At 44.2% G+C, this 24,558-nt stretch overlaps 1 protein-coding gene across 1 annotated transcript in view; it reads left to right on the top strand.

The window, feature by feature from the left end:
* The first annotated feature begins 9,462 nt into the window (after positions 1-9,462).
* Positions 9,463-24,558, top strand: part of TMEM72 (transmembrane protein 72) — a 173,034-nt gene continuing 157,938 nt past the window's right edge. The window contains exon 1 of the mRNA XM_073596954.1: positions 9,463-10,267. Within this exon, the coding sequence (XP_073453055.1) occupies positions 10,198-10,267 (70 nt within the window). The 5' untranslated portion in view covers positions 9,463-10,197. The remainder of the gene's footprint in view (positions 10,268-24,558) is intronic.

The raw sequence follows: 24,558 nt of genomic DNA, 5'->3' as shown, positions 1-24,558 counted from the left end.
AACGAATAAAAAAAGATCGAAAATTTTGGAAAAAAAAAAGTTTTTCTTTGTTTCTGTTATAAAATTTTGTAAATAAGTTTTCTCCTTCACTGATGGGCACTGATAAGCTGCACTGAATGGCACTGATAAGGTGGCACCGATGAGGTGGCACCAATAAGATGGCACTGATGATGGTTTCAGTGCCATCTATCAGCGCCCATCAGTGAAATCTGATAGGTGGCACTGGTAGGTGGCACTGATATGCAGCACTGATAGGCAGCACTGATGGGCACTCATATGTGGCACTGGTGGGCACGGATAGTCGACACTGATGGGCACTGAAAGGCTGCACTGATGGGTACTTATGGGTGGCACTGATAGGCGGCACTGCTGGGTACTGAAAGGTAAATGTATGGCCTCTGTGGCTTGTTTTAGGGTGCTTTTCCTGGCACCCCCATATGGTTATATTAGCACCAGGTATTATTGCCCCAATTACTTCACACCCCACATTTTATTTTCTGCCTTCCTTCCCCTTCACCTTTATCCCTCTTGATTTTTTCCCCTCTTCCTTTTCTCCCCCCCCCCCTCTTTTTCTTTTCCCCCCTCTTCCTCCCTCCCTTCTTCTACCCCTTCCTTGGTTCCATTTCCTTCTCACACACCACCTTTTCTTTTTCAATTGATCTTCATTACTCTTTTGCTTTCACTCACCGTCTCTCACTTACTTTACACTATTACACTTTCCCACCAAATTCTTTGGTTATTTTCTCACCATTCTCACGCACTACTATCACCCTATTTGTGCACCATGCATTCATCCCATCACTCTTTACACTTACACCTTTTTATCATTTCTTCCCTACCTATCACTGGCCCCTTTTGGCAACTTAACATACCCTACCAATTGATAAATATATTTATCCATACCATCCTCGTCATCTTTGCAGCTCCCCCGGGTCGCCGTGGGAGATTACCCTTGGTGGAGGAGCCCTGCGCTTGGGGTCTGTTGGGACATGGGTAAGCAGATTTGTCCCTTCCCCCAGCAATTCTTATTATATGGTTAAACCTTGATGCTGTAACACAGTCTTATTATTATTTCTATATTTTTTTCTGTTAAATCTTATTGTACTTTTTCCCAATTGTTAGGTTTAGACTGTTTAGTCAGAATTTACCATCTTCAGATCCCCTCCTGACGAAGCGGTTATGTCCGCGAAACTAGTCGAGGAATTCAATATCTGAGATGATCTGTCTTACTGTAAAATCATGACCCCAATGTTCTTGATTTTTATTCACTTTTTACTTCGCTGTAATGTATTACCATGAATTGTCTTGTGCATCAATAAAATCGATTATACTTTTTTATATTATTGGTATATTCTTTATATTGTCATGTGTACTGTACTGCAATAGTCCAATACGCCCCTACTTTCTTGGTCGCCTGACTGGGGATCAGGCTCCCAATCATGGGCACTGAAAGGTGGCACTGATGGGCACTGAAAGGTGGCACTGATGGGCACTGATGGCTGGCACTGATTGCACAGATAGGCATGACTGATGGCACTGGCAGGTATTGTAAATGGGCACTGATTGGCATCTGCCCTGGCACTGATTGGCATATCCCTGGGCACTGATTGGCATATCCCTGGTGGTCTAGGGTGGCATACCTGATGGGCGTCCTTTATTGGCATCCCTGGTGGTCCAGTGTGAGCATCAGCGGGGAGGGGGCTGCGCTGATAAACAATCAGCGCAGACCCCCCCTGTCAGGAGAGCCGTTAAGCGGCTCTCCTCTACTTGCGTATGTCAGACGCGAGTGAGGAAAAGCCAATACCGGCTCTTCCTGTTTACTTCGTGATCAGCCGTCAGAGGCTCTTTACCAAGATCAATGTAGCGGTGTGTCAGACTGACACGCCGCACCACTGATCGCCACGCTGCTCACCCCCAGGGTGCATGCCGACAGTTATCCTGCTGGACGTCATATGACACCCAGTTAGGATAACAGAACCACCGCCCAGCCGTCATTCTGCTATAGGCCGGACAGGAAGTGGTTAAAGTGGTTGTAAAGGCAGAAGGTTTTTTATCTCTATGCATTAAGATAAAAAACCTTCTGCGTGCAGCAGCCCCCCCCCCCCCAATACATACCTGAGCCCCCTCTCAGCGATGTCCATGAATGCCTTGGTCATCCGGGACTCTCCCTCCTGATTAGCTGAGACACAGCAGGGGCGCTTTTGGCTCTCGCTGCTGTCAATCAAACTCAGCCAGTGAGGAGAGAGGGAGGGGGCGGGGCTATACCGTGGCTCCGTGTCTGAATGGACACACAGAGCTGCAGTTCGGCTAGGGTGCCCCCATAGCAAGCTGCTTGCTGTGGGGCCACTCAACAATCACTTTAAAAATAGAATATACAGATTAAAAATGCCTCTTACTTATTGTAACATACTATCCCAGTTCCTAATATTTTGTAAAATATTTCCTACAACAGTGCTAAGGATAATTTTATTTACTTTATAGATTTAAAGTACATTAACTTAAAGTAGACTTTAGAATCATCTAAAGTTGCCAGTTCTACTTTTTTCACATTCCTTATATGGAGTGCTCAAGCTTTGTAGGTTTCCATGTACATGAATGAATTACAGTACACTTATAGCTGTTAGTAAGAGACATTTAGATAGTTAAAGACTGTAAACTTACATGAAATAAACCATGCTCCTTTGAAATAGTAATTCCCCCATACTTGATACAACCATTGTATGCGTGAAATACAGGATATGCTTCTTCAAAAGACAGTGGCCCTTAAATAAGATGACTATCATCTATATATTTACATTACAGCGTGAACAAAGGAAAAGTAGGATGAAAAACAGAGTTCCTTCATTCACATAATACTCTGCAGGCTGCATTCTTGTATTGAACTTTTTAGGAAAGCTAAAAGGAGAAAGTTGTGGGAGTAGTTAAAGCGGAACTAAAAGTGTAACTAAAAGCAAAAGTTTTACTCTAGTTTTGGATAGAGTGGAAAGGGATTTGAACACCTGTCAGTTTTAATCACTGCCTGTGCCCCGTTAGGAAGATTTAGCCTTTTCTTTTTTTCTTTCTATCATTAAAAATGAAAGTAAAGGAAAATAACAAATTTTGAGTTGACACCAGAACAGTAATACAAGGGAAATGGGGACACTAGTTTTGGTCACCCTGGTGACAACCACGATTCTCTTACTTTGCAGGGATTTCCTCTCACTGTCTGTTTTGCCTATGGGACACAGGTGGCAAAAAAAAAAAAAGTCAGGAGTTATAAACCTCCCTTACTCTATCCACAATGAAAAAAAAAGTTTTGCCTTTTTAGTTTTATTTTAACCATGATTTCAAAAAATTGTGAGCAGAAAGGATTTTTATTGCACAATAAATTCAGTAAATAAATGCAATCCAATAAAAGCCTCCTACCTTACTCTTCGCAAGATGGTTTAGCGTCTACACTGAGCTGCACATGTGCAGCTCAGTGTACTTTCTTGACACACATTGGTGGCAGGATGAGTGAACTCCTATGTGCATGCCTGGGGGATACATCATCCCAGCCCAGCCAATCAAGGTGGCCAAAGACCCTGAACCCAAAAGAAGCTGGAGATGGAGAATAACTGTGAGCCCAATCAAGGTGGCCAAGGACCCTACACTTTGAAGAAGAGGCGAGTGGGTGGAATTAAAAAGTTTAAAACAAAAGACAATTGAGCAGGCCTGACACCAAGTCTTGCAATTTCAGTACACAAAAAGGCATATTGTATGATTTCACAGGTGGAATTAAGGAACTCAATATACATTTCAGCACGGTGCTTGTGTGCCAGGATAGCTGAACTCAAGATGGCCAAAGACTGGCACCTGGAAAAAAAAACAGGGAGAAAGTGCCAACGAGGGACCCACTGGAGCTAAGGTAAGTATTTTGGACTTTAGTTCAGTTTTAACAGAGGAAAAAGCAACATATAGATAACAGTGAAAGGATATTGTATCTTCCCTATAAGGAAAGGGAACAATCCTCAATAAACTATAGAAAATGTCCAGCATGATGGATAGTTAATGTCCAGCAATTCAGACCTACCTACATCTACTTAGGCCTCATGCACACAGACATTTACACACTCCTGAGTGTTAAAGCGTAAAATATCCAGCCCTTTTCTGCACTGTGGGATCGTGGTACCTGTACAGCCAGCAATACAAGTGAAAAGCTGTAAGCTGCTGGCTGCTCGTAAATGGCAATGGGTTTTGCATCAGCGTTTATCCACACAGACATACAGCATATTTCCCTGAACACAAAAGTGGTGCTACCAGGGAAATGCAAGTAGTTGCCAGCAAACAACCATTCACTTGTATTGGCAGCTGTACGCAAGCAAAGGAAAGAGCCAGACATTTTACGCCTGGAAGACTAAGAGCTTGCAAACATACATGTGCTTTAGACCCGAGAAAGTTGGGTAGTGAATAGCCAGAAAAAGATACTTTTTTCAAACCAAAACATTTAAAACGTAAAAATGTAAAAAGCACTGCAGTGCCGTTTCATTATACAGTATAATAGCCTAGTGCCTCAGTATTTCTCCAAAAGCAGTATGCCCACGGTGAGTACGTGCAAGCATGTGATTGCAATGCTCATCAAATCAAAACAAGCTTACTGACCCAGTAATAAAGCTTTTGCAAACCAGTAATGTGCGAAATGTTCAGATTTTTCAGACTTCCTCTCAGTGAATGTATCCTATACTGTATGTAGGTTTAAGTTTTCAGTTTTTCCATGATTCCAAAAACAATTTTTTTCTAAATACTCTGCGTTTCAGGGGAATAATCGTCACTGTAAAATGTAACTCTGTGATTACTTCTCAAGAGTAATCAAATAGGAGTTTTGTTGTCAAGGTACTCAGAAGTTGGATGTCAGGTGGGGAAAGGGGAGCCAAGGCCTTGCAGGTGTCTACTGTTGAGATGTTTGGCCCTACTGAGCAGAGCTCAGTTCAGAGAAGCAAGAGTTTCCACCAGATACATTGTTGTGCATTTTATTGCATTTTTTCAGAACAAAGAAACATGTATAGACTTCAGAAGAAAGCTGTTTGGTGTCCGAAAGTCCCTGGCATCACATCCCAGAGATCCAAATCTACAGAAAGAGCAAAGACTGGATTTTAAAGGTTCCAACACAAGTAAATATGTAAAAAATATACATTTTATTATGTACATTTAAAATAGTAGAAATTTCATATAAAACCATCACGGGATATTCATACATACGGCTTTTACAATGATGATGCAGTAACTTCATCTCTACGTGTTTCGCCAGACTATGGCTTCTTCAGGAAACTTTGCAAAAACTGCATACCTGATCACTAAAGATTTCAAAAGCAGTATATTAGTTACCACCCACACAAAAAGGATAAATAACACCTAATTTACTTATACATATATGCAGGGCTTTTTTTCAGGGGGAACTTGGTGGAACTCAGTTCCACCACCTCTGGCTCAGACCCTTTGGTGCCTGTTCACCACAATCACTTGTAAACACAGAAGTCCTGTTTCTGTGTTAACAAGTGACAGCTCTGCACTCTGTGTGTAACCCCCATGAACTCTGCATTATCTCATCCATTTAAGACCCTTCTACTGTTTGTGAAATATGACCACACCCACTATTTGATGTGATTTGGAGGGTGTGTGGGGGGAGGGGTCATGGCTGAGTTCCAGCACCTATTGTTTGAGAAAAAAAGCCCTGCATATATGTATATACACTAATAACACTGAATTGCAGTAAAAGGTATTTAAATATGTGCACTTATTAATCGGTCATCTGGGGGGCTCCATCACCTGCGTTATAGCACTGTAGTTCCACTAAACCCATAGTATAGGTAAAGCACCATCAGGATATTTTAAGGAGATATCAGTGAGCCACAGGTGAGAATATGGACCCCGTTATTGCCTGCCTAGGAGGGGAGGTAAATAATAGGTGAAAAGTAGATAGTAGAATATAACCAAGCCAAGAAAGGCATGTAATATCATACCTACCATTAATGTGAACAAGTAGGAACCTCCACGGATAGGTAGGATGAGGCCATTTAGACTTCAGAAAATGAATTGTCCTTAATAAAGTAAACCTGACATTTACACAAAAACACATTTTAAATTGCCAGCTTCAACTACTTTATTTCTGCATGTAATCAAAAGACAGGCGATTCCCTTCATTCACATCCGGGGTCTCAAACTCAATTTTGTCATGGTCCACATCAGCATTATGTATGTCCTCAAAGGGCCAGTTGTATCTGTAGGACTATATAAATGTATCCATGGCTTTTTATCTCAGATAATAGGTCCAGAAACTTAACCATGCCCCCACCGCTGAACCGCATCGAACGACTGATGTTTCTAAATTGCAGTAACACTGGGAAGAGAAGCCATAAATACCAAGGGTGTGTTATGTGCAGAGCAGAGTTCAGGGATGCGCTATGTATAGATTGCAGAATTCAGGGGTGCTCTATGCACAGAGTTCAGGGGAGTGCTGTGTACAGATTGCAGGATAGAGAAGTGCGCTACATACAGAGTGCAGGGTTTGAGGGTGTGCTATGAACAGTGTATAAGCTCTCTTTCATAGGCAGTCCATATCCCACTTCCACCCCACCTCGGCTCTGACCTCTGAACCACTCTTCCCCATCCCCCACCTCTGCACACATCTCCCTCCAGACCCCTCACCCCCCCCCCTCCAAGCTTTCTCGCATCTCACCTACCTGACCCGGCTCTAGTACCTCCCAGCAGCGTAGGCAGCTCTGCCTTTCTCTCTTGCTTGCAAGGAGATCATTGGTAGGCATCTGTGCACCTGGGCACAGTGCAGCTTACCACCCCATCCCACACTGCACCTGCATTTCCCTTGTCCCTGCTATGAGTGCAGGGCAGGCAGTGATCTGTGAGAGGCACTGAGAGGAAGTAAGAAGCAGAGGGCATGAGTCTCTACTACATTCCAGCTGAAAAGAGCCCTGGGTGCAAGGGCCACGTGAAATGGCCCAGAGGGCCAGATTCCGCCCATGGGCCTTGTGTTTGACACCTACAGAATACCAGACCCTTATCCTAGATGAGGATCTGGTATAGAGGTGAATGGAAGGGGGTCCCAACACAAAAAAAAATAGGGTTCCCCAAAAATCCATATGAGCATCTTACATGAGCATACAGCCTAGCAGGCCACATGCCCTCAACAAGGGGTCCCCACTGACCACCTGGCAAAGCACATTGTCTCCATGTTGATGAGGACAAGGGCCTCCTCTCCACAACCCCCCACCCCCATGTAAATGAGTAAGGGGTACCTGGTACTCGAAACAAAAGTATACAGTAGATGAAAACACACAAATCACACTTTGGTTTTGACAAGTTCTTTATTTAAAAAAAAATGTCCTATGATGTACATCCATCGTCAGATCACATCCAGTGATATGTACATGCTGAGGTCTGTGTGCATAACACTTATGTTAGGGTACAGTGGCTAACTGTCCCTAAAGCAGAACTCTAAAAGTGAAGACCTGCTGGTTCGCTCCCTCCCCAGCCTTTAATGGAGGTACAGGTTTTCTTTTTGGGGGGGGGGGGGGTGAGAGTACCCACTGTCACCTATTGGTACTCACTTCCACAGTCCTTGCCTAGGCAAGGATGACGTTGCTTGCCCTGCCCCCTCCCGCAACCTCTTGGGTCAAGTCACATGCCTGAGGAGGCTGTAGGATGTGAGATCGCACATGAACAGTGGGGAGCCGTCTGTGGTTCCTCAAGAAATGACAGCCATCTCCCATATGCAAGAATGCAGCACTGGGGACCCGCACGATAAGAAGAACCAGCTGCAGAAAGACAGTGCTGGACTACAGGCACTGGTAGCACCTGATTTTTAAAAGTCAGCAGCTACAGTATTTAAAAAAAAAAAATGAAGTGCCTGTTGAAGGTATCTGGTCCGGCCGCACCTAGAGTGTGCTGTCCAGTTCTGGGCTCCAGTCCTCAGGAAGGATGTACTGGAAATGGAGCGAGTACAAAGAAGGGCAACAAAGCTAATAAAGTGTCTGGAGGATCTTAGTTATGTGGAAAGATTACAAGCACTAAACTTATTCTCACTGGAGAAGAGATGCTTGAGAGGGGATATGATTTCAATGTACAAATACCGTAGTGGTGACCCACAATAGGGATAAAACTTTTCCGCAAAAGGGCATTTAAAAAGACTGGCAGCTATTCACTAAAATTAGAGGAAAAGCGATTTAACCGGAACTGCGTAAAGGGTTCTTTACGGTAAGAGTGGTAAGAATGTGGAATTCTATTCCACAAGCAGTGGTTTCAGCAGGGAGCATAGCTAATTTAAAAAAAACTGTTAGATCGGCACCTAAAGGACCACAACATACAGAAATATACCATGTAATATTGACATAAAAGTGCACACACAGGTTGGACTTGATGGACTTGTCTTTTTTCAACCTTACCAACTATATATAGCAAAATACTTTTTTGTTTTGGCTGGAATAGAGAAGGATTAAAACACCTGTCAGGTTTTATTGTTGGTGTTTTTCCTGTTAGGGTGATTCCCCTCTCTATTTTTCTTGTTTGCTGTTGTCAATGAGAGTGAAAGAAAATCCCAAATTTTTGATTGTCACCAGAACAGGAATAGAGGGAACATTTTCCAGTGGGGACGCTAAATCTGGTGACAACCATGGATTCTGTCATTTTCAAGGGATTTCATACAGAAAATGAAGGGAAACCTCCCTAATGGATGACAACAAAAATCACAACAGAGGTTATAACCCTCCCTTAGGCTCCATGTACACTAGCAGCTCCTAAACTTGAGTTTAGGAGCTTTTGCCATTTTTTTTTTGCCAAAGCTCCTAAACTCAACTCCATAAAAGCCTAAGGGGTTGATTTACTAAAGGCAAATCCACTATGCACTTTCAGTGCACTGCAAGTGCACTGAAAGTGCACTTGGAAGTGCAGTCACTGTAGATCTGAGGGGAAGATCTGCAATGAGGGGAAGCTCTGCTGATTTTATCATCCAATCATGTGCAAGCTAAAATGCTATTTTTTATTTTTCTTGCATGTCCCCCTCAGATCTACAGCAACTGCACTTTCAAGTGCACTGCCTTTTTCGAAAGGCAAATCCACTTTACACTACAAGTTTTTTTTATGAAAGGCAAATCCACTTTGCACTGCAAGTGCACTTGGAAGTGCAGTCGCTATAAATCTGAGGGGTAGATCTGAAATGAGGGGAAGCCCTGCTGATTTTATCATCCAATCATGTGCAAGCTAAAATACTGGTTTTTATTTTCCTTGCATGTCCCCCTCGGATCTACAGTGACTGCACTTCCAAGTGCACATGTAGTGCAAAGTGGATTTGCCTTTAGTAAATAACCCCCTATGTGTCCATGTACACTCTGGGGGTTATTTACTAAAGGCAAATGCACAGTGCACTTCAGTGCACTTAGAAGTGCAGTAGCTGTAGATCTGAGGGGGAACGTGCAAGGAAAATAAAAAACAGCATTTTTGCTTGCACATGATTGGATAATAAAATCAGCAGAGATTCCACTCATTTCAGAACTTTCCCTCAGATCTACAGCGACTGCACTTCCAAGTGAATTTGTAGTGCACAATGGATTTGCCTTTAGTAAATAACCCCCATAGGCTTTTACGATCGTTTGGGAGCTGCTGCGGTTAGGGGAGGTTCAACCTTCCCTAACCTCCTCCTGAACGCAGAAGAATCACGTTCAGGGTAAGCACATTTTGATCGACGGCTGCAAAACTTGATTTATGTGTTTAATTAGACAAAAACACAAAAAAACTCTTTGCTACTCGGTCATCTGACTTGCAGAGGAAAGGTTAAAAATAATTTAAAGAAAAAAAAATAAAAAAGGAGTTAAACATGCAGAGATTAAGCCTTTCAGCGTCAAGGGGTTTAGATGCCTTAATCAGATTTCTAGGCTGCATTCAATGAGGGCACCCTCCCTGCAGCCTGGTGCAGGTAATTATTAAACAGAACAATGCCACTAGCCAGTACACACAGGGGGGCTGGAATCATGGAATGTACTGAGGAGGTGAGAACAGGAGCAGAGACTGGATGTTTGTGGACAAAGCCTGTTGTTTCACGGTCACATACACTCTTGGATTCTTGTTTTCAAAACAGAGAAGCACAACTTTCCACAGCTTGAAAGCGTGCTGCTTGTGATATCTGTGATGCTGAAGTCAGTGACAGTGCAGTGTCTCTAGCCAGTGCTTACAATGCAGTGCCAGGCAGGCTGGGTGGTATTAGAAGGCATCTGTAGATTCCTGGGGGTATGTACAGCTGCAGGTAAGTCTTGTTTTTTTTCACCCAATTGCAAAAATGTTTGTCGCCAAAGTGCATTTATTAGTTAACACACAAAAGGCAAATAGACTGCTCACTTAGCAGGTGCAGTTGCACCCTGCAAGGGAATTTGCTTCAGAGCTTAGCAATTGGGGGGGTCACTTTTCGAAGAAACCCCAATCACATGCAACGAAAATAAAGAAAACAGCATTTTTTTGCTTCCACATGTTTGGATGATGGAAGTCAGCAAAGCTTCCCCTCATTTACTAAGCTCTGGAGCAAATTCCCTTGCAGAGTGCAACTGCACTTGCAAAATGACCAGTCTATTTGACTTTAGTAAATCAACCACACAGTATATAGAGTTAAATAATGAAAACTTTCAACGTACAAACTTTCACATGTAAGAACACAGAAGTATTTGTAATTTTAACTGACTTATGTATGTAAGTATGTATGAATTCTTTAGCTGCTAAGTGAACTATTGTACGTCTGTGCAATCCCGCAAATGTCCAAAAGCATATGTTGAGATGCCCATATGCCCATATTGGGTCAATTAAGCTGGCCATGCACTGATCAAAACTCGGCTAATTCAGCAGGGACAGGCCGAATTTCAATCCGTGTGTGACTATCCTTGCTCAACAAAAGTTGATCATTTGATCGAGCTCTCTAGAAACTAGCATACTGGAAAACTTTTGTCAACTTTTTTGGTTCAAGAAAGGTTGGTAAAGGCTATGCTATATCCCTGACATTCAATGTGGATGGATATTCGACTGTTAAGATAATAGATGGCAATGATTGGTAATGTGATGGATGTGATTTCTTATGCAGTCACTTTTATTGTCACTCTGTATATCCCATATATGCCATGTTAAAAGGGATTTCTGCTTGCATAAAGCATGCAATGATCTTCTCAACTTGTGTGCCTCTATCAACCAAATGGAGCTTTCCCGCTTGGACTTCTGTTAATCAGTTATTATTGGTCTCTGGCAGTTAACAACAGGACTGAAATGATGAAGATGCTTCTGTAGGTGTTTGATAACAACAGTTGTCACTATACAGCAGCGTCCAGTGTTCAGCTCATATATCACATTTTTGGATTGTTCAGGTTGGCTGGCTATACCAGTGTTTGCTGTGATATATAACCAGATTTGGATTGATAATGTTTTATAATAGGGTCAGCTGTAGGTGAAGAGAGTTTGTAGGTGATTGCAAGATCTGTCTGTCTGGCCGCTGGATCTCTCCACAACATTTCTTTCCAGTTTCCATATATCTCTTTTATGTATGTGAGAAGTAAAAGTACCATATTATTTTCTTATGGGAAAGGGAAAAAACTGAAGCATGTATGAATGGCCAACAAATCTGTAGAAGAGTTTTGCAACGTTATGGCCCGTACACACGATCCGAAAATCGTGCGAAAAATACAGCTTTCGGAACGATCGTACAATAATCTGATCGATAGTACACAGCTTTGGCGAGCCAATCATGACAGTTCATCTGATATTATCCGATGGGACAAGCACGAAAATTTTTATATACCAGATTGTGCGGTTTTTCACCATCTTGTCGTTTGAAAATACAATACAATTACATTACATCCCTTCCAATTTTTTATTCTGTCGTATGAGAGTTTTTGTCACTTTAGTAAACCCTATTTTTAATATGAGACTAGCAACCAAAAAAAAGGCGATCTGTCGAACGATTTTCGTATCGTGTGTACGGGCCATTAGTGTGATGACATGATACTGGCCCTGGATATTATATGTGCTAAAAAAGAATGTGGTATCAAATCTGGCCCAAATATGGATAAAGATGGTGAAAAATATTTGGATAATAATAATGCTTATAGTTCTCAGAAGAGTCTGGTACCAAAACTTTCAGCAGGGATGGGCATCTTGTGACAATACAATTCTTTATGGACCACATGTTCCAGCGAGCTTTGCAATCCAACTTTATTTCCAGAAAATGTTTGCCATGTCTCTGAGATATTTCCATAAAATATGTACTGAACCCCTTTTGTCTGATTAAAGCAAGTATGAATGGGTAGTTAGACTGTTACATGTTGATAATAAAAAATTAAAAAATGTCTGAAACTTGGATTATATTTTGTAGCATATGGAAATCTACAAAATAAGTCTGTAAAGTTCCACATAGCTGCCATAGGATGGTCACCTGTGCAGACAAGTCCAATTACCTTAGGGGCTCTGGAGAGTGCTCTATCAATTTATAATAGGTTCAGTCAACCTGTGGTGTTAAGTAGCCTGACAGATCAGGAAGGGGAGGGGACAAGCAGGCGCCTCCCCTCCTGGAGCATACCAGGCAACATGCCCTCAAAATAGGGGGGTGCTTTGGGGCAGTGGGGCTCTGCCCCCCCAAAGCACCTTGTTGATGGCAAGATGGGCCTCTTCCTTACAATCCTGACCGGCAGTTGTGGGGGTCTGCGGTGGGTGTTTATCGGAATCTGGAAGCCCGCTTTAACCGCTTGCCGGCCGTCATATGACGGGCAGGCGGCGCAGCTCTTGTTCTGAGCGGGCGTCAAATGACATCCGTCCATTTAAACAGGGCATGAGCGCGATCGTGTGCACGCAGCCCTCTACCTTCAGTGGCGGTGTGTCACGGAGACACCGCTCGCCATTGGGCATGGCTTTTTATCATGTGATCGGCCGTGACTTCACAGATGGTACCGCCCCACTTTGCACGGCGGATGCGCGCGATCGCGAGCACGTCGGTGGCAGCGTGTTCCCGGGAACACTGCTCGTCACTGACACTGGTAAACAGCCATTGGCCGGTGGCTGTTTACCACGTGATCGGCTGTGATCCTTTCACTAAATGTAAACACAGAGCGGTAACGAGATGTTACCGGGTTATCCTCCTCGCACACCGATCGTGTGTGAGAAGGAGATTGCGGTAACTTCTCATTACTGCTCACAGTGTACATCAACACACACTGATTGCCCCCCCCAATAAAGAGGACCTGTCACCACCCATCAAAGTACCTGTCACAGTCCATCCGAGTACCCGAGTATCTGTCAGTCCATCCGAGTACCTGTCACAGTCCATCCAAGTACCTGTCACAGTCCATCCGAGTACCCGAGTATCTGTCAGTCCATCCGAGTACCTGTCACAGTCCATCCAAGTACCCAAGTACCTGTCACAGTCCATCTGAGTACCCGAGTACCTGTCACCAGCCAATCAGAGTACCTGAGTACCTGTCTGCAGCTCATCAAGTTACCCGAGTACATGTCTCCAGCCCATCAGAGTACCCAAGTACCTATCTGCAGCCCATGCCTCATAGAATACGTTGGGGTGTTTTCTTTCCATAATGGGGTCATTTTGTGGGTAATTCCACTATCCCGGTGCTCCAGGGCTTTAAAAAGTGTGATAGGTAGGAATTAAATGAGATGTGTAATTTATGCTCCTAGAACGCCTGAAGGTACTACTTCAATGTTGGGCCTCCGTATGTGGCCAGGCTGTGTGAAAGTCTCACACATGTGGTATCGCCACACTTGGGAAGAGTAGCAGAATGTATTTTGGGGTGTAATTTTTGCTATATACATGCTATGTGTTAGAAATATCTTATAAATTGACAACTTTGTGTAAAAAAAAAAAAAAATGAGTTTTCATTTTTTTTTACACATTTTCCAAAAACTTCTGGAAAAAAATGAACCATTCAAAAGACTCATTATGCCTCATAGATTATACGTTGGGGTGTTTGCTTTCCAAAATTGGGTCATTTTGTGGGCAATTCCATTGTCCTGGTCCAGGGCTTTCAAAAGTGTAATTGGTGGTTGAGAAATGAGATGTGTCATTTATGCTCGTAGAACGCCTGAAGGTGCTACTTCAATGTTTTTGTGGGAAAAAATACAACTTAAAAAACTCACCATGCTACTTACTTAAAGCGGAGCTCCACCCTAAAGTGGAACTTCCGCTCAGTATTTATAGCTGCTGGCTTTTAATATTTTTTTTTAAGGAGGATCTCCGCTTTAATACCTTGGAATGTCTACTTTCTAAAAAGGGGACATTGGGGGGTATTTGTATTTTCCTGACTTGTTAGTGTCTAAAGAAATGAGATACACCTAATGGACTGAAGGCCTGATCAGATGTGATCCATTTTCAGTGATTGGCAACATAGTTTGTAGACTCACAAAGACCAAATATACACTAATTTGGGTTATTTTTACCAAAGCTATGTAGCAGTATAAACTGTGGCCAAAATTTATGAAGAAAAATTACTAATTTGCAAAATGTTATGATAGAAACAAAGAAAAAGGTGTTTTAGTCTTTTTTTATTTATAGCACAAAAAATAAAAAACCCACTAATGATTAAATACCACCAAAAGAAAGCTCTATTTGTGTGAAAAAATGACGCACATTTTTATATGGGTACAGTGTTACATGACTGAGTAATTGTCATTCAAAGTGTGAGAGCGCTGAAAGCTGAAAATTGGTCTGGGCAGGAACGGGGTTTTACTGCCCTGTATTGAGGTGGTTAACAAGGGGGCCCCCAGATCCCACTCCCCCACCCCCTGAAAAGAATGTAAAAATACCTTAGTGTCAGAAACCATGAATCAGACTGAAACAGAAGTACAGAGAAATCACACTTGTTTAATAATAATAAAAAGGTAAACAGAGTAAACGTAGTCAAAACATAGCCAGGGTTCAGGAACCGGAATGGATAGTCAGACAAGCCAAAACGTCAGGGAGCCAGTGATGAGCATAGTAGAACAGCAAGCAGGATCTGGAGCCAGAAGGAATGTCAGCCTCTTTAACAGGAACACAGGAGAGCATCTCTAGAGATGTGACCAAAGCGAAGGCGAAGATAATCTGGGCTGGACAGCTTAAGTAGGCAGACTGATGAGCAGGATATCATCAACAGGTGAGTCATTGTGCAGAGAAAGGAGCTGGCAATCAGCCGACAGCTGAGCGGCCAGCTTTGAGAAGGAAGAGCTGAGCCCAGCCCTGACAATTAGACAGTTTTTGACAAGTCCTTTATTTAAAAAATTCAAATTAAAAAAAATATCCCCCTAGCGTAGACTCATCATCAATCACGATGCCACCGCCAACCCGAAAAAAGAAAAAAGAAAACAAAAAAAGTCCGCTCCTAGGAAGGCTTTTGCTGTCGGACAGTTCTTAAATAACTAAGGGGCGGGACCAGCTGGTGACATCACTGGGTGACCCCCCCCTTGTGACGACATCAACCCAGCATGCTCTTGGCTGATGACATCACGAGGGGGGGTTACCCGGTGACATCACCAGGTGGCCTGCCCCTTAGTTATTTAAAACTATCAGACGGCGGAAGCCTTCGGCATGAGCAGACCTTTATTTTTTTATTTTCGGGTTGTGGTAAGGACTTGTCAAAAACTGTCTTTTTTTTTACATTACACATTTTTATTTTGGTGAATGACTAGGGGTACTGTGTGTGTGTGTGTGTGTGTGTGTGTGTGTGTGTGTGTGTAAACATGGGGGTGGGATCTGGAGGCCCCCTTGGTAAAGGGGGCTTCCAGATTCCAATAAGCCCCCCGACCACAGACTCTCACAACGACCAGCCAGGGTTGTGGGGAAGAGGCCCCTGTCCTCATCAACATGGGGAGAAGGTGCTTTGGGGAGGACAGAGCCCCCCCTGCCCCAAAGCACCCCCCCATGTTGAGGGCATGTGGCTTGGTATGGTTCAGAAGGGAGGGGCGCTCGCTCTCTTTCCTGACCTGCTAGGCTGCATGCTTGGATAAGGGTCTGGTATGGATTTTGGGGGGACCCCGTGCCATGTTTTTTTAAATTTTGGTGTGGGGGCTCCGCTCAAAATCCATACCAGACCCAAAGAGCCTGACATGGATTGGGGGGGACCCCATGCCATATTTTTTCTTCATTTTTATTGCCGCCAGTTCTTTTTTTTTTTTTTTTTTTTTTTTAACATTCAGCTTGACTTTCACTCCTATTTTATGAGGTATTTAACAAGTGCGTTTGCTTTATGCAGTAAATACTGCATAAAGCAGTACAGGCAGTCCCCAAGTTACGAACACAATAAGGACTGTAGGTTTGCTCATAAGTGGAATTTGTGTGTAAGTCAAAGCACTGCATTTGTAAGTGTAGCTTCCACCTGTGCATGGATGTGGGATGTTCCGGGCGCTTCTGGGCATGCAGTACATGTAGTACTGCAGTGTGGGATGTGTCTGGCGCTGCAAGATAGCTGCTCGGAGGTATCCAGGACCAGCGTGGAGCACAAGCAGCCGGTATTGAGGCCGTTCGTAAGTAGGAGTTACTCGTAACTCGGGTGTTTAGTAACTCGGGGACTGCCTGTAGTGAATTGACATTTTCAGGATCACATGCGATATTTGGGAAAATACCACATGCAATCTGGTTCTGTGAGTGGAGCCCAATATAACAAGAAGTAGGTACATGTACATTCTTTTGTAATTCTCATAAAATGCACCTCATTTTCAGGATATTATAATTTCAGTGACACTAGTTCACACTCATGCAGAACGAACAAGCATTGGGATTCATTCCAAACATATATTGTTACTTCATGAGAGACCCACTTTATGTAATACATTTTATAGGTTTTTTATTTGTCTTAAAGGCCAAGATAAGAATAACAATGGTTAACTGTGTCTGTCAAACCTCTGGACAAAGTCTGTTTTTCTGTAGTTGTAAACTGATTGAGTTTAGCTAGCACAAGTAATCATTCTGAGTGGTAAAGACAAGGTGCAGAATGCAGTACACAAGCTGGATTATGCAGAAACCAGTTATCATGTGAGTACATGGATTTACTTGTTTTTGCTAATATGCTGATGATGTTCCTCCCCGTATTTTCGTTAAATTGTAATGAGAACACCTGGCTTGCATAAACAATACTGGGAATGAATAAATCATTTTTAATCATGCTTTAGCGCTACAAATTTTGTTTGATGTTTTTTCTGACATAATTTTTTAGCACTACAGTATTTGGTCTAAGTTACCATTTCATGCAATACCCGTGCGCAGTGCAGAAACTAATATGACCGCTATAGAGCCCAGAAATAATGTATTACAGGTTTCCTACAGTAGTCGTTGCAGTTACTAATTTTACTACATAGTAGGTAAGGTTGAAAAGACACCAGTCCATCCAGTTCAACCTGTGTGGATGTTTGTATGCATTTATGTCTCTATCACTTCCCATATCCTTGTATATTGTATACGCTAAGATGCCTATCTAAATGTTTTTTGAAATTGTCAACGCTTCCTGCTGACATCACCAATTGTGGAAGGGAGTTCCACATCCTTACCACTCTAACAGCAAAGAACCCCCTGCACAGTTTAAGGTTAAACTGCTTCTCATCCAACTTCATTGAGAGGCCACACGTTCTCTTGAGCAACCTGAGACTGAACAGTGTTCTCCTTATACTAGAATCCCCATGTATTGTAATCATATCTCCTATTAAGCGTCTCTTCTCCAGGGAAAATAAGCTTAAAGCATGTAACCTTTCCTCATAACTAAGGTCCTACAGCCATCTTATTAGTTTTGCTGCCCTTCTTTAAACTCTCTCCGATTTCAGTACATCCCTTCTGAGAACCCGTGACGAGAACTGGACACCATACTCAAGATGCGCCGAACCAGAGTTTTGTAAAGTGGTAGAATTCTAGATTTATCTCTTGAGTAAATACCCTTTTTGATGCATGTGTAGCGCTGGTAGATTTGCAATCTATCGCATGTTAGGTAAATTTAGTAATTTGTTCGTTAGGAAGGTTAAGTTTGCCTCTGTTCCAGCTTGGCTGACGTTGTGTGTGTTTCCGTGCTGACCGGTGGGTGTCGCTGTTACCACTGGTTAGTGTTGGAAAAGCAACGTGTTGAAGCGTATGGATGCTCTTCTGTCCCGGAGACAACTCGGTAGAAGTGGTCCTCTGAGTTGCATTCTGGGCGAGGGTATTTATGGGACAGACGCCATATTTTGGGGTTCGTTTTTCAGCCACCTGCTGGCCCTCCTGGCCAACAGGTATGCGTTAAGGAGCTACCTTGTGGTCCTCCATTCCGGAGGCCCACGATATTACGGCGCAGGGGTGGGTCCAGAGGCTTGTCTGGGGCCTACCACCGCGACCGGGAAATGGTCCTGAGCTGTCGGTCCTGTCTGACGAAGCTGGACAACCAAGGAGATCCCAGGGGAGGACCCGTCTTGGAGGGATCACGCGGCATGCTGGTCTATAGAGGGGCCTGGTGACTCGGTTGGAGGACGTATCCAAAAGTAACTATACAGCATAGTGTTGCCGGGTTGGCTTAAAGGTTCAAGCACTGTGACTGACGTTCACTACAGAAAATCTGATACATCCTGTGGCAGAGGATCGTACGGGTTTTGTTCCCAAACAAGTCTGTGGCAGAGACTTTAATTCGTGCTGTGTGCTGGCTGCTAGACCGGTGAGAGAGGCCTATCCAGACGAGCAAGGAGTGTGTCCCACGAGGGGAGCGCATTCCATATAGTGTCTGAATTCTACCAGGACATTTGTCAAGAGAACCCTACAAGAGGATATTTGAGTTTCTTCTGCAAGTTTCCTTTCCACCTCTTTCCTGCTATTTCCTAAGTTGTTTGTTTAATAAAGCATTGAAAACGTACTCCAGACCCTAGACCCGGTGCTGGTGAAACAGAGGGAAGCAGAGTGAAGGTAACAGACCCACTTAAACCAGCAGCTCCACCGTGAGTCATTGCTACATGTGGGGGCGTCGTCCGGGATTAGTTGACCGTCAATTCTTGCAACCCAGTGGAGTGTTTTACCGGGAGTTTACAGAGAGAGCTGGACTTTGAAAAAAAATCTTTTCAGGAAGAGGAAAGATTAAACTGCAGAACTTTGCTTCTGAGTGCGTAGACGTCGGGCGCCAGTGAAAGGCCCGGGAGCTACGTGACTGGAAGAACAAGTGGGAGGAGTTACCCTACTTGCTACCGCGTGGGACACGTGTGTGTGTTTGGCGCCAGAGGAAAAGAGGAGCCTCGTGATCGTGCTGTGAAGATCAGAGTGTGGCCATGTCTTTTCCGGAGTTGCAATCGGTTGTGGGACCCAGAATGTTCCCTACGAGCACCGTGATGAATGCTGTGCTATCTGGAACTCTGCTTACAGATACTGGAGTTCGATTGAAGCCGCAGGGGAGGTTTGTCCTGTATACCTCAGGAGATGTTGAGGGACTGGGCATGATCTGCCATCGATGCTAAGGATTGCCGTGCATCTTCGTCCATTCGGCCGATGTCCGCAATGTGGAGAATACTTGTTTGTGGTGGAGCAACCTACCATGCCGCCCCATGCCTATCGGATGGATTGGGCAACAGGTATCGCCACAGTAGAAGCTGCTTCTGCTACGAAAAGAGAGCGACAGGCCGCCACTTTGCCTGTTGTTGCGGACAATGTTCCGAGGGGAGACACTGCTGCTGTTGTCTCATCAGGGAATATTACTTTGGTTTCTGAGTCCAATACGCCTACTCCTATGGTGCCTACTCAGAGGAAGGTGGGCTATGTGAAGGCTTCCCGTGGCCGTGGTCGAGGCCTGCCCCAGAGATTACCTGTACCGGAGCTACCAGAGTCCACGTCAGGGACGGGTAAGCCACTGTTGGGGAATGTGTTCGGGACTGTAAATAAATATTTGCCAGCGGAAGAGTTGAGAGATTCGGAAATAGAATCCATGTCGGATCTTTCCGGTGATGATGACCTATTTGAGACTATGTCACAAAGTGAGGATGTTGCCTCCACTATGACTTTCCCTGAATGGACTGCTCTGAGTTCTGGGAAGACGTCACCCTGTGTGGAGACACACACTACTGTCGCTGGGACTTTACCAAAAATGACTAGTTCACTACAGACACCAGCTGGGTCTATGGTGAGAAAGTCATTGAATTCCTGTATACCGCCTGGTATGGGGAGAGACAGATCTTTGCCAAAACTTGCTCGCTTGCAGACGATGCTAAACAAGCGTGTGGCAGCAGAGTATGGTTTGGAGTTCCCCTACGTGCCCCAGGATATCATGCAGGAGATTGAAGCTAATCGGGAACTTTGGTACAGTGAAGCTGTTTGTGACTATTTGTCTGTACCTAAGCCCTTTAGAAAGACTGGATGTTCTGTCAAAATGGATGAACGTTTTAACGGATGCTTTGTACATTGGAATTTCGGTCGGCACATCTATGCTGACAAAGTGGTAATCTGCAGGCCAGGAAAGGACAATGTTGTATACTTTATTACCACTGTGGATAAAGAGGGAAAATCGTTAATTTTGCCAGATCCCCGGTTTTACTGGTAACTATGGACAATAGAACTTTGAAGTTATTTAGCTAGATAGTGTCAGGGTAAAGAGATCTGCGTGATCAAGATCTACAGATTCTGTTCAGTGTTTAAATCCAAGGACTTCTTTTTGCTAGCCGGATTTCTTTTATAAGAAAAAAAATTTATGCAGGGATGGACTCCTAAAGAAAATATTTTTTTTTGTATAGATTATGGGAAGAGAGTCTCATTTTTAAATGAGGCTTTGCTCCTACTGTTGTATAGGATATACATATGTGTGTTTAACTAGGTTTCCTTTTCAGAGATCATCGGATTATATATAGAGCTGGGAGGCTTTTCAGCTAGTTAGATAGTGGGGTTGTGTACAATCATACTGTGGTTTTGTTTGCAGCTGTAAACATAATGTTTTATAGATATAAGTCTTATAATGTCTCTAAACTGTCCTTTTCTCTCTCTTTGTTTATCCAAAGTTATAAGAAACTCAAATGCTTACTATCAGGCTTGAAAGTTATTATTACTGTTTTTGGACAGACATTGGGGACAACGTCTACTGTAGTGGGGGGAGTATGTAGTGCTGGTAGATTTGCAATCTACCGCATGTTAGGTAAATTTAGCAAATTGTGCGTTAGGAAGGTTAAGTTTGCCTCTGTTCCAGCTTGGCTGACGTTGTGTGTGTTTCCGTGCTGACCGGTGGGTGTCGCTGTTACCACTGGTTAGTGTTGGAAAAGCAACGTGTTGAAGCGTATGGATGCTCTTCTGTCCCGGAGACAACTCGGTGGAGGTGGTCCTCCGAGTTGCATTCTGGGCGAGGGTATTTATGGGGCAGACGCCATATTTTGGGGTTCGTTTTTCAGCCACCTGCTGGCCCTCCTGGCCGAGAGGTGTGCGTTAAGGAGCTACCTCGTGGTCCTCCATTCCGGATGCCCACGATATTACGGTGCAGGGGTGGGTCCAGAGGCTTGTCTGGGGCCTACCACTGCGGTCGGGGAATGGTCCTGAGCTGTCGTCCTGTGTGACAAAGCTGGACAACCGAGGAGATCCCAGGGGAGGACCCGTCTTGGAGGGATCACGCAGCGTGCTGGTCTATAGAGGAGCCCGGTGGCTCGGTTGGAGGACGTATCCGACAGTAACTATACAGCATAGTGTTGCCAGGTTGGCTTAAAGGTTCAAGCACTGTGACTGACGTTCACTACAGAAAATCTGATACATCCTGTGGCAGAGAATCGTACGAGTTTTGTTCCCAAACAAGTCTGTGGCAGAGACTTTAATTCGTGCTGCGTGCTGGCTGCTAGACCGGTGAGAGAGGACTATCCAGACGAGCAAGGAGTGTGATCCATGAGGGGAGCGCATTCCATATAGTGTCTGAATTCTACCAGGACATTTGTCAAGAGAACCCTACAAGAGGATATTTGAGTTTCTTCTGCAAGTTTCCTTTCCACCTCTTTCCTGCCATTTCCTAAATCGCTTGTTTAATAAAGCATTGAATACGTACTCCAGTGTTGGTGCGTGTGTCATCCAGAAGTAAACTCAACGGAACCCTAGACCCGGTGCCGGTGAAACAGAGGGAAGCAGAGTGAAGGTAACAGACCCACTTAAACCAGCAGCTCCACCGTGAGTTATTGCTACACATCCTAATAGTCTGCTGGCCTTGCTTGCTGCAGCTTGGCATGCTATTGCTGAGTCTGTCATTAACTAGGACCTCCAGATCCTTTTCCTTTTTTTCGTAGTGGTGTTACTCTTACTCCATAGTTCTTTTACAGACCGGGGTTTTAGGAATACGCCAAAACCCAACATGCACCCCTTAAATAACTTCAGACCAGGCTCAAAGCAGTTGAAACAACATTTACTGGAAACTTGGCACAACATGTATAACATGGATAAACGTCTTTCTCCTAACTAACTGTGGCTGCCCCAGGTTATTTGCACAGGTGAAGTCTCTATGGGAAAAAGTCCATACTTCGCAAAGCTTGAACGGAGAAATCCATGTTCTTGGGTTGTCCCAGTAGGCCTCAGCACATGTCCCATTTTTTCTTAAGCCCCCGAGTACCCTAGGATCTGGACCTCTTCCCTTTTATAATACACAGGAGGGAGGCTGGATCCCAGAAAAAGCTCACAAACACACTCAGGGAAGGCCGCAAGAAATATTAACCCCCTTCCCCCTGAACTGGGCAGCCAAGTGCTAACTAAACATACAATACAGTAGGCCACCTGCCTACATATGTTCATATATTTAGTAGACATGTGCGATTAATTTCGAAAATTCGTACGAATTTCTGAAAATTCGTACATTCGGAAGCATCTGAAATACAAATTGCTATGCTTCCAAATTTTATACGAAATACGAAATTTCGTTGACGAATTTCAGATCCAAATTCCGTTACAACGGAAACCCGCGGAACACCCTTTAAAAGTCTATGGGAAAGATCAAAAGTGCTAATTTTAAAGGTTAATATGCAAGCTATTGTCATAAAACGTGTTTGGGGACCCGGGTCATGCCCCAGGGGACATGTATCAATGCAAAAAAAGTTTTAAAAACGGACGTTTTTTCGGGAGCGGTGATTTTACTAATGCTTAAAGTGAAACCGTAAAAGTGAAATATTCCTTTAAATTTTGTACCTGGGGGGTGTCTATAGTATGCCTGTAAAGTAGAGCATGTTTCCCGTGTTTATACCAGTCCGAAAGCAAAATGACATTTCTAAAGGAAAAAAAAGTCATTTAAAAGTGCTAGCGCTAGTGCCGGCTATTAATGAATTGGCGGGTCTCTGCAATACACATAAAAGTCATTGAAAAAAAATGGCCTGGGGGTCCCCCACAGTGCATTACCAGGCCTTTTGGGTCTGGTATGAATATTAAGGGGAACCCCGAACCAACATTTTAAAAAAAATAGCATGGGGGTCCCCCTAAAAATCCATACCAGACACTTATCCGAGCACGCAACTTGGCAGAGAGCGCCCCCTCCTGAACCGTACCAGGCCACATGCCCTCAACATGGAGAGGATGTCCCCATGTTGATGGGGACTAGGGCCTAATCCCCACAACCCTTGCCCGATGGTTGTGGGGGTATGCGGACAGGGGGCTTATCGGAATCTGGAAGCCCCCTTTAACAAGGGGACCCCCAGATCCCAGCCCCCCCATGTGAAATGGTAATGGGGTACAAATGTACCCCTACCATTTCACAAAAAAGTGTCAAAAATGTTAAAGACAAGAGACGGTTTTTGACAATTCCTTTATTAATGTCTTCTTCTTTCCCCGCTTCTTCTCCCATCTTCTTCTGTTCTTCCTTCGGTTTTCTTCTTCTTCCTCCATCTTGTTCTTCCCCCGCTTCTTCCTCGATCTTCCTCGATCTTCCTCTGCTTCTTGCTCCGGTCCTCTGCTTCTTCCTCCGGTCTTCTCATCTGGCATCTTCCTTGATTTCTTCTTCCCTGCTTCATCCTCGATCCGCCTCAATGGGAGTCTCCCACTGTATGACGCTTTTGTTCTTCTGACAGACCCCGCCCCTTTGACGCACGGGGACCTCCCTATGGCTTTCCCATGGTGTCTGAGGGGGGCGGGGTCACCAGGTTATGTAACGGGTGACCCCGCCCCCTCTGACCACGGGGAAAGACAGGGAATTCCCCGTGCATCAGAGGGGGCGGGGTCACCGGGAGGCCCTGCTCTCAGTTATATAAGAACTGCCAGAAGAACAGAAGCGTCACACAGCAGGAGACTCCCACTGAGGCGGATCAAGGACGAAGCGGGGAAGAAGAAGCCGAGGAAGATGCCGGACGAGAAGACCGGAGCAAAAAGCAGAGGGAGATCGAGGAAGTGAGGGAAGAACAAGATGGAGGAAGAAGCAGAAAACCGAAGGAAGAAGTTGGAAGAAGAAGCGGGGAAAGAAGAGGACATTAATAAAGGAATTGTCAAAAACCGTCTCTTGTCTTTTTTAACCTTTTTAACACTTTTTTTGTGAAATGGTAGCGGCACATTTGTACCCCATTACCATTTCACACAGGGGGGGGCCGGGATCTGGGGGTCCCCTTGTTAATCTCCCTGGCAGTATTCCCGAGTCTGGCTCAGGGTGGAATTTCAGA

This window comes from Aquarana catesbeiana, linkage group LG08, assembly GCF_042186555.1.
Source record: "Aquarana catesbeiana isolate 2022-GZ linkage group LG08, ASM4218655v1, whole genome shotgun sequence".
Classification (NCBI taxonomy): domain Eukaryota; kingdom Metazoa; phylum Chordata; class Amphibia; order Anura; family Ranidae; genus Aquarana; species Aquarana catesbeiana.
The sequence above is the reverse complement of the archived record's forward strand: the minus strand, read 5'-3'. Positions and strand labels throughout refer to the sequence as shown.